Raw genomic sequence first — 11,275 nt, forward strand, 5'->3', positions numbered from 1 at the left:
ATTCCAGCATGCCTTAATCACAATGTGAGCCAGTCATACTACAGTGGGCCTGAAGACTTTGGAGAAGCACATGTCGGACAGCTAACTGTGGTTTAAAATGGGGAATAAGGGTGCAACTCTACTTGTGGGACAATGAAAAGAGAGAATGCTCTGCTGAGGAGTAACCAGAAACCCGCCCACTGAGCCCCAGGCCTCATCAATACACAGCAAAGCAATGAGAAAACCTCTTCCTTCTCTCAAAAATATGTTCAACAAAAATAGGGCATGTGTTAAGCTAAAGTGGCAGACAGGGGTACATACCAGTACAAGTTGTATAGAGTCATCACAAAGCCAAGGCCAATCAAGGCCAGTCTCTTTCCCTCCTTTATCCTGTGCCTCAGTTACTTCACTAAATACAGAAAGGAAACAACTGTGTCCAGACACAGTCATTGTTCTTATTGGACTGGGGGCGGCTTGATTCTGGATGAAAGCAGAGCAGGTGAAGGGATGGAGCTAAGAGTAAGAGAGTGGAGGAGATGTTTGCTGTACATCGAGGCTCTTAGAATTCAGAGATTCCTGCTTCATTATTATGCGTGGCTTCCAGATGCAAGGCTCCAGTTGAACATAACATCCTTTAAGAGGTGCATATTCCCTCGAATGACCATTTAGAGCTGAGACCCATATAGCATCATGAGTGGTCAGACAGAGAAGGGATGGTGCAGGGGAATTTACCTGGGAGACAGGATGTATCACTGAGAAAACTCCAGACTGGAAAGTGGAGCTTTTCAATACAATCCAAGTAGCTCATATTTAGATTATTTGACCAGAATCTATACTAATGACAGCCAATCTACTGTATCAACACTCAGCACTATTTTTCCCCTGGAAATCTTTCCCACCTTACCCAAGGATACCTTACCTCTTACCCAATTTACAGTCTTTGTCTCAGCTGGGCTGAACTACCTATAGCATCATTCACAGGCCTGTCTATTTGCAACCCATTGTCAGAAAGCATCTTCTCTTTGGAATGCCTTCTTTGTCCCTCTCATTTTCTAATTCTCTTTTTTGTCCTTTCCATCCCTTTGGCATGCTCTGTCATCAACCAGGGGATGACTAGGGAATCAATTCTATTTCCCCTTATTTATGGCAACACTGCTCTATGCTAACAGTCTAAGGTCCATCCCTCTCTTTGGGCTTCTTCTTGAAAAGGTTCCCTGGACCATCAGACCTTATTTGTGAGCCTTCTGACAACTGTGTCTTGCTTTACCACCGCTGTCCCAATTTGTCTGCATTTTGGGTTTAACTGCTCAGCATCCTTACTTCCAGCACAGTAGGTAATTGATGGTGTGAACTCAGCAACCCTTTAGGACAGAGACAGGTGGATTCACACCCTTGAGAGATCCCACATGCCTTACTCATGGAGCCCTGCCTTTCTGGGCTTCTTCTAACCTTGCCTTCCAAGCACCTCCTCCACCAGAGCGGCACTAGCAAGCACAGGATGAGTTCTGAGTTCAACTACCAGAGGAGAAGGGGGAAAAAGGAAAGATATTCATTAAGTACGTCTTTAGGAAAATTATTTCCTCCCTAGTTGATTCTAAAACAGCTTCATCTGGGGTTACAGAGGTTTCTAATTAGGCCACGGGAGGACTTCCCTATCATCGCAGATGCATGGCCCTCTATAATTACACCTGACAGGTGTGAATGGCTTTTTGCAGCAGGTGAGGGATGGGCCTTACCGGCTAGTAAGCCAGCAATCTTGGCCCACTGCTTTCACAGGTATATTCTCTGAAGCTAGGCTCAACTACCTCCCTTGACCACTACCAAGAACCTTGCCTAACTGGACTCATTCCTCTGCTCCTTTTGTTTATTCCTTGCTCATTTTGTGCTGCAAGGTAAGCTACATTGTGGGAAACCAGAAAGTGTATGAAATGGTGTGTGTGTGTGTGTATGTGTGTGTGTGTGTGTGTGTGTGTGTGTGTATGCATGTGTGCATTCCTGCATGTTTGTGAAAGAAGGGGCAGTTCTGAGGCACTACCATCACCTCTGTCTCCTTGACCTCAAGGTTAGCTCCTCCATATCAGGGGCATGAGAAGCCATCTGTCTCATCTGGCCCATCCGAATCAGGGCATCCCTTCAGACCATCAACCATCTAATGTTGCTTCCTAGCTTGAAGCAAGGATATTTCCAGACCCGCTATGATGGCTAACTTCGATTGGCCACTTGGTGAACTCTAGAACCACCTGGGATACTGGCCTCTGTATATGCTTGTCTGGAATTATCTTAATTTTGTAAATGGAGGTAGAAAGACAGCCCACCTACGGTGGGCAGCACCATTCTGTGGGTTTAGGGATCCTGGAATGTACAAAAGGAGACAGGAAATTCGTATCCAGCAATTCATTGCCCTCTGGTTGACTTCAAGGCTTTATTGTTGTGACAATGTGGGCCAAAATAATCACTTTTCCTTTTGAGTTGCTCTTGATGAAGGTGATTTACTAGGTTAACAGGAAAAGCAGATAAGATCGCCCTCTGACAACAAAGTTGGCCAAAACAAAACTCATCCTTCCCATTCTTGCTAAGTCACTTAATTTTGTTTTTTTGTTTTTGTTTTTGTTTTTTTCTCAATAGAAAGGGGGCGGTTCCAGGAACAACTAATAAATAGTTGAATAGTTCCCAAAAGTTCATGGGGGCAAAACAAGACGCTCTTTTAGAAGTTAGAAAAATCTTAAATTGCTATGCTAAGAATCAAAGCCAGCCCTAAGGAGGAAGCTTACTTTCCAGTGCCACCCAGAGAGTGTCAGGAGACCTGTCAGTGCCTTGGTAAGAGGCACACTATGCTGCTTGATTAACTTATTCAGGAAGGACCATCAACATCTCCCCACCCAGACTTCCAGTCTATCATTTATATTTGCATCTCATGATGTCCCTGCTGCAGTTAATTGATACATATGCACATGCTTGCACACATGTGTGACCTGTGCTTCCCACTGCTGTCACCTTTGTCTAGAGGAGCACTCGTCCCTCCCAGGTGTCTGACAGCCTTGATGACACTTGAACTTCCCAGACAGAGCCAGGACCTCCATTCCTCCATGCTCTCCTACCCTTTGCCCATCCTCCCCATCCCTTGCACTGACCATGTGGGTAGAGTCTGGTTTATCTCAAACAAAGCAGTTTCTCACTGGGCTGCAAGTGCCGGGTGGTCTCTTCCCTTATTGTATAGAGGGCAGATCTGAGTGGCCATCACATGGCAAGTTTGTTGTTGCTGCTGTTGTTGTTGTTTTAATTTGTAAGTTTCTCACACTAAGTAAAGATGCCCCCGAGCACTCTGCTGCTAGAGTTCCATCGTTATAGGAACCTTGCAGCTCTTCATCCACAGTAGCAGTGCTTGTGATGAGCATATTCGCTGTTGCTCACCACTTACCAGGAGGTGGCACTGTCTCATCTCTAACCAAATTCTAGTGCTGTGATTTGGACCGAGCAGTATATCTACCTCAGGCCAGTCCATCCACTAAGAGCAAGAGTAAAGAGCAGAAGAAGACCACACTCTTCACCCTTAATACCTTGCACCCTATTGCCGCTCAGCATTTCTTACACAAAAAGATTCGACAAGAAAACATGGTTAGAAAATTCTGGTAGTATCAGGAGAACTAAAGAATTCAATGGGACACACACATTAATAATAAACACACAAACCCACATATAAACACAGGGAATGAAAGTAGAAGGGGAACTTGAAAAGAAGCGTTTCAGCCAGAGAAGGAGGGGACAGAAAAGAGGGAAGTAGAGAGTTAAAATAAATATCATTAATCATGTACACATATGAGATTATCAGAGAATAAAAACCCAGTAAAATCAAGAAAGCCTTCCCACAGCATCTGGAACTCTGCTGCAAGGGCTGGGGGTGAACAGTAGGTCTCTTGGGAAATATGGCTGAGAAAGTTATTGACAGCTCTGTCCGTCAAATCTCTCCCATAAATCACTGCAGTCACCAGAGGTGATAAATTGTCAAATATGAAGGTGTCCCAGGGGCTAGGGTCACAGCATTCACTACTATCACGTGTGACACTGCCCCTTGTCAGGTTTGGTAATCTCATCCAATGGCTGCAAGTGGCTCAGAAACTTGAAGGAGGCACCACTTCTTTGTATCCACTTGCCACTCTGAATGTGTGTGAGCACTTCCTTTACTGTCCCCTGGATGCTGTGAGGAGGTTGCCCTGGGAACCTCACTGTTGTAACTATGGATAAAACCATTGTCAGGTTTTCCAACTCGGGTTTCCCCTGTAGATGACAGGTGCATTTCAGTCTTGAGTTCCCGGTGAGGAGCATCTCAACTCCCTGAAAACTCATAGCCTGTGTGACCCTTGCTATGAAATCCTTTCTGACTAACACACAATGTGGATCTTACTGGTCCCTAGCCAGCTACACGCTAGAGGTTGCTGCCAGGAAAATCAGCCAATGGTTAGGAAGTGGATGCTGTTCCTAGATATCAAGAGAGGGAGAAGTGTTGGAGGTAGAATGAATTACCAGCGTCCAGGAACTAAGCAATCATATTTCTTTACTGGCACTTCCATGTGTGGGAAATTAGTACTGCCTTTTCTATCAAAGGGTTATATATAACAAATTTCATTTAAAACTGTGAAGAAGTGATTTGGCAGAAATTCAAATTCCTCCAGGGCCAGCACTTCTTGGAATCAAAATCTCTATTCATGGTTTCATGGCCTCCACAGAACTGTACATTGCCTGCTAGCACTCTGGTTTGACTTACGCAGCTTTGTAAAATTGAGGTCAAGTTCTGACCACTCAGTGAGAAAGAGGGCCCCTTCTTAAAGGATTAAAAAGCAATAGGGCCCTACTGTGTGTGCTTCCCTGCTTGATGTCTTGTGGATATGAACCCTCCCTCAGAAGTGGAATGTTTTGCCTTGCTGGAATAAGTTGGACCATGTGATAACTTCCTTGGGATCTCAGATCTGCTTCTAATACATAGAAACTTCAAAGTCAGGAACTGGAGAACTCCCAGAATAGTGAATGTACCCCTAAAGTTGGCTTATCTCAACTAAAAGAAGCACCACTCTTGGCCTCCTTTTCCAACCTTGACCTATGCATTCTTCATCTAGCTATTCATCCATATCCTTTGTACTATTCTTATGATAGACTGGTGATATTTAGAAACGTGTTTCCTGAATTTTATAAGCCATTAAACGTGATCGTCTAATTTGAAAATGTATGATTATAAATTTCTATCTCATAGCTGTTGGTCAAATTAGGATAGTTCCAGAAACTACTTCTGAAGGAGAGAAAATGTTGTTAGACTAAGCATTTAACCTGTGGGACCTGATGCCGACTCTAGGGAGACACGTTAGAAACTACCTGGTTGGGCATGAAGTTAGATGTCCTATTTATACAGCCTTTCTCCATATCATAGAATGGATGGAGATGAGACGATTCCTCATGGATATATGTTGGAAGTTCATTCTTCTTCACATGCTCCAAAGGATGTATCGTCCACCTACTTCAAGACTCCTAGTGACGTGGAGAACTCATCCAGGCCACATGTGAATAAGACATTCAGGCTTCTTGATTAGGAGCCTCAGCTTGCTCTCTGGTGCCTTAGTTAACCTTGTCCTCACAGGGCTCAGGCTTCTGCTCCCTCCAGTATCCCTGCACGCAGGACACTCCCAGTTTAGATCTCTATCACTGGCCTAGTGCAACACCACAAGGTTATGGTCTTCTCTCAGTCCTTGATTTTAAAGTAGACTCCTAGTTCGAGCCTGCTAAAATCTTGCTTGCTCTTGAAAAGAATTATTGACACACTATCTGGGGTCCTGCTGCTGTTTGCAGTAGCCCTGTCCAGACACTACTACATTTGTGTGCAGTTTAACAGTGAGGGCCCAAGAGGGACTAGACTCCTTCCTCAACTTTGTGCTCCATGGCAAGGTGTCACCACTGCATCCCCAGAACTGACCTGGGTGCTCATAAAAAATGGGAACTTAAAACTGCTGACTGAATTGAATCAAATTTCACCTGGTTAGGGGTGGCATAGTTCCAAAGGAGACACTCATGAAGACACCAAATAGAGAAGGGGTGGCTGGTCGGCTGACCACAGCACCTGCCAAGGAGTCCTACAGTACTATAAATTAGTCAGTGAAGAAGAGAATGCCCAGTCAAATCCCCATGGTAATTGTGGCAAAAATAATGTGGTTGGCATTGTTTGCATTCACTGTCTGCCCTAGGCCCCATATGCATAGGTGCAAACTCTACTATTTCTTGTCAAAAGGTTTGTTTCCTACGGTAGCTTCATGCTGGGGAGTGAAAGACTCTGCCACATGGAGACCGGTGCCTCGGCTAGTCCTGTATCCCTCATAAAAATCACTCTGTGACTGATCCCCACTCCCTCCTCCATGGAACATAGAAGACTTGTCTTCCAGAAAATTCTGTTGATTAAATGATGACTTTCCTCTTGCTCTCCCCTTCTTGCTTCTGCTCTGTCCCCTCACCCCTTCCCCCCTCCCCATTCCCTTCCTCCTTCTCTCTCTAAGTGCTCATGGCTGGTCTCTACACACTAACCACCAGTGTGGCACTGCACACTAAATATCAGTCAGTACCTGGCAGGCCCATGCTGTGTTTGTAGCTGTAAGAACGAGAGGTCAAAGAAAACCAGATGTGCTTGATCTCTGTCTGTGTCTGTGCTGTTTCCATGTTGGCATGTGTGTAGGCACGTGTATGCACAGGTACCCATGCATGTTCTTGCTTATGGAAACCCAAAGTTGACAATGAGTACCTTTCTCACTGACTCTCCACTTTATTTCTTGAGGCAGCATCTCTTTCTGAACCCCTTAGTATGGCAATTCTGACTAGTCTATCGAGTCCCCTTGTCCCTGGGATCCCATTTATTATAGGCAGCCACCAGGCCTGGCCTTTCCATTCTTTCAAGTTAGTTCTAAAGATCTGAAGTATCTTCTTCGTGGTTGGGCGGCAAGCACCTCATTCACTGAGCCACCTCTCCAGCCACTGTTCCTTTTTCATGGATGGAAAAACCAAGATTCACAAAGATTCGACAACTTGTCACCCCTGGCACAAAGGTCGGTTCTGAGGCGGGCTTCCAGCAATGAACCATCACTTACCAAACTAACCAACTTCCTTGTAAAACTAAACTCTTCTCCTTTTGAAATGGCAGTGATCCTCACCCTCATTTCAGAAGTATGGCTGTTCCACTCTACCAAGTCAAATGACCAAGGCATTGTAAGTCCCAGCAGGTGACTAAACAGGCTTACACTCCCTTCTGCTGCACATACAAACTGTTGTTTGCTTTACAAAGCTGAAAATAAGTCCCCAATATAATTTTTTTTTCCTGTTTCAAGTTTCTTGTGTCCTTCTCCACGCCTAGCTAAATCCTAAAATCCAGGGATAAAATGTTAAGAGTAAACAGTGAGCTAACACACTCATCACCACCTTCACTCCCCACAATTCCCTGACTTATGGTCCATTTGGGATGATTAAGTTTTTGGAAATCTGAAGATAGCTTTGTCTTACTTGAAAGGGTTGAGACCACGAACCCCTTCAGTTGAGTGTGCACAGTGTTCGCTGCATGACCTTTTGATATCTGTAGACTTCACCCACATACAGTGCTAATGCTGCCATTTCTGAACCTGCTGCCCGGGAACAAACCATGACCCTTCTTGCACATGTTCAAATTATGGTTCGTTTCTTTGTTGCCAATAATTTTCCTAGCTTGGCCTCAGACACCCTCCTTGCTTATGCCATAGAAGCCTCTTGGCCCTTTCCTCAAATAGGCAGATTTGTGGCCAGGCCCATCCCTTATCCTCACACATTAGTACCTGTGAATTCACTTATTCCCTTTGGGGAAAAGTGTGGCTTCAGTGACTGACATGCTGTGGGGCGGCAAGACCAGTTTGGTCCAGCACTGTAAGTACTTCCATCTGTTCAGACTTGGGGTCTGCACTGTAATTACCTGTAACTCTGAGCACAGCTGAGAAAGTGTTTCTTCAACAGCAAGAGCCTCTGGGAAGGAAGCAAAAGACCACATAATTAAACAGAGCCCACTTAAATGCTGTACTTGCTAACTAAAGAGAAAGGCCTGGATTCCGTGCTCTAAATGGGAAAGTCAGAGAAGAGAGACAAGGGCAACTCCAAAGGACTCTCCTAATCAGACTTTGAAGAGAATCAACCTCATTTGGGACCATGTATTAAATGGAAGAGGATGCCCATAGTGGATTTTTGAGTGGAATTATAAGGTACAATTGACCCCTTAGTGTCTCTGGCAATTTGTGTGCCCAAAATTAGTCTACATTTATCTATGTGTTTTCAGATGCATATATGTGTGAATGTGCTTGTGCATGTACACACATGCACACACACACAGAGAGAGACAGAGAGACAAAGAGACAGAGACAGAGAGAGAGAGAGGCAGAGAGAGATACAATGTCTAACAGATAGAACACAGATTTGTGTCTCCATCTTGGAGCCAAAAGTCAGAAACTCAAGAAAGAGGAGTGGCAGAATTGAGCATGCTGTAAGCTGCAGAGAAAATGACAATAATTGGCATCATAACCATCCAGGCTACCCATGGTACAACTTGCTATGCACCAGCTTGTCAGCTTGAATCAGTGGTCTCCAGCTATTTGTGATTTTATAGTCCGAGTTTTGATAGTTTCTGAACTCTCTCCTAGCTCCCCAGTGCCAAAGTGAGTCATCTGCATGCAGTTATACTGCATAGGGCAAAGTGAACAATCTCTTAGCATCTCTGTGTCCTGCTGACCCTTCATCTGGTCAGTGAACTTAGGTCCATGACTCACCAGTATAATAGACTTCATTCTCCTTGAACAGGACTATATCCTATGTGTCCAGCACAATGGCCAGTGTATAGAAGATGTTCAACAAAAATATGCTGAAAACATTTCAGTAAATAAACTTTGTTCTTTTAAGTAACAAAAGGATTTGTTGCTAAATGCTGCTGAATAAAATGTGTTTTCTTTGGAGCAATATAACTGGGCTCTGATTCTTTACTGTCTTTTATTTTGTTTTTGTGGATCTGTAAGTCCAATCTTGGGTTTGATGTATGCAAAAAAACATTCTACTAAAAGGGTCACAGCCTGAGTCTCCAGTATATGTCTTTACAATATGTGGAAGATTGGCCTCTGAAAAAAAATCAAACTCAAAAGTGCTTGATTCAAAGTCAGGGCACTGGCTTGACCAGCTGTCATAGCTGATGAAATTAAACAAGAGGCTCTGAAATCCAGTGCAAGCTCTTCAGACTAGAGACAGATGATAAAGAATCTGAGGGGTAAACAGCTATCACAGAGCCCAGAGTCTGATGGTAAGGAGCAATTTGTAAATATAACATTGTCATGCAGCCTGCTTATAATACAATGCCACAGGCATTACCAACGATATGATTCTCACAGAAGTTATCCAGAGGAAAAGGCAGGGAATATGCATTCAGTGGGATTCAGACACTGAACTATGCATTATCCTTGAATCCTGGGCTCTGGGTTGAGCCTTTGGTCCAGAGGACTTTCAGAGGAACCTCAACATATGCTATGCTTTGATGGAGTGGGGGAATGAAGCCCCTACCCCAGACAGTCAGTGCAGGATCTCCACACTTCAGTCATAGCTACATACTGCTATATGTAGTAATTTTACTTCTCATTTTTGACTTCCCTTATTTATCACCCAAGAGGGATTTAGGCTCATTTATCTCCATGATATTTAGTTTTGAAAAACATGTATTTGTCCCCAGAACCAAACTTGGCATGTCATTACAGGTTCTTAAGTCCTTTATAGAATAGAAAAAGGGAAATTAGATACATACAAATATATTAGATACAAATGATGATGTGTGTTCATATATGTATATGCATGATTCCTTTCTGTAGATAAGAGTGTTCTTTTATAAAGCTGTTATACATGTTTATTAGTTGTAATTCTATAATCATATTAATTGTAAAAGACTTTAAACTTGGAAATTATTCTAGAAAATGAGAGACAGAGACAGAGACAGAGACAGACAGATAGAGAGGTGATGGTGGTGGTGCTGTGTGAGTGTGTGTGTGTGTGTGTGTGTGTGTGTGTGTGTGTGTGTGTGTATTTTAATCAATGGTAGTTGATGGCCTGGAAAGGACTCAAGAAACTTCCTCTTTACTTGATTGGACAATCACTTTAGATTATAAAGTTGAGCTCTCACCAATAATGCAAGATTCAGTCTACCTATTTCAGTGATGAAATAAGGAGCCATGGTGGCCCTGGTGTGCTGCTAGTCCAGTTTGGATTCTGGCACAACCTTTTTGCAAAAACAATTGCCTCTTGGAGATACGGTGGCTTTGTTTGTGTGTCCCTTTGTGTGATACCAGGATTATTTCTAACAAAAGCAGCTGAACATTATTACATAGGATTCCTGGTATATGATAGGTGTTTTAAGAAATATTTGATACATAAATGAATGAGTGGGTGTCTTGGAGTACTCATATACATTCTCAATCCATTTGCCCCTTCCATAGAGTCTCTCTTAATACAATGAGATAGATCCCAGAATAGCTTCAATGACCAATCACATTTTCACCATGACCTTTGCAAAAACATACCACCTTTTCTCCATCCCCACTCCAACGAGGAATGTCAGCTCTCGGAGGGAGACTTCTCTGCTCCTATCCCCTTACCCAGCTCCAGGGTGGGCAGCTCAGGAATGTCTCTCATGATGACCAGGAAATAGAGTCGGAGGCCCTGATAGGCATGGAGGAGCAGTAGACAGAGGTCCTGGTGCCACTTGTGGGCATGTTGTATGCAGTTCTCTGAGGGAACATAGAAGCTTCCCTGAAGAGACAGAAGAACAACGCTGAGGAATTTATGCCTTATCCTGGACTCACAGAGCACCTCTCCTCCACTTGACAATCATGTAATATTTTGAGCTTCAGGTCTAAGTCATAGCAAGTAAGAAGACTCCCGGAAGAAAGCTGCTCAAGTCTCTTCTGTATCCCCTCCCCCCCCAAATAGGAAAAACCATGGTCATGCCACGCCACTCTTGTACCATGTTCAAGTTAAGATATCAATAGTTGCAATAGTAAAAACAATTGTGGAAAACAATAAGTCAGAAGCAGATAAGGCTGTCAATGCCCCCACCAAGGTTTGTCACCAGAGACTGCTGTCCACTTAGAAGTCAGTTGCCTTGGTTCTTATAGAATGTACTGTACAAATTGGTAAGGAAGAAGTCAAATTATCGTTATTTGCAGATGATATGATGGTATACATAAGTGACCCTAAAAAGTCCACCAGAGAACTCCTAAAC

The 11,275-nt window shown here is 43.7% G+C and overlaps 1 protein-coding gene across 3 annotated transcripts in view; it reads right to left on the reverse strand.

Moving 5' to 3' along the window:
• The window catches only part of Fam135b (family with sequence similarity 135 member B), a 267,506-nt gene that overhangs the window by 37,033 nt on the left and 219,198 nt on the right, over positions 1–11,275 (reverse strand). For all 3 annotated transcript variants that reach the window (XM_021216986.2, XM_029531127.1, XM_029531128.1), the window contains 2 exons: positions 10,650–10,803; positions 7,946–7,995 (listed from right to left, as the gene is read on the reverse strand). In XM_021216986.2, coding sequence (XP_021072645.1) covers positions 7,946–7,995; positions 10,650–10,803 — 204 coding nt within the window. The remainder of the gene's footprint in view (positions 1–7,945; positions 7,996–10,649; positions 10,804–11,275) is intronic.

The sequence above is a fragment of the Mus pahari genome, chromosome 17 (genome assembly GCF_900095145.1).
Source record: "Mus pahari chromosome 17, PAHARI_EIJ_v1.1, whole genome shotgun sequence".
NCBI classification, from domain to species: domain Eukaryota; kingdom Metazoa; phylum Chordata; class Mammalia; order Rodentia; family Muridae; genus Mus; species Mus pahari.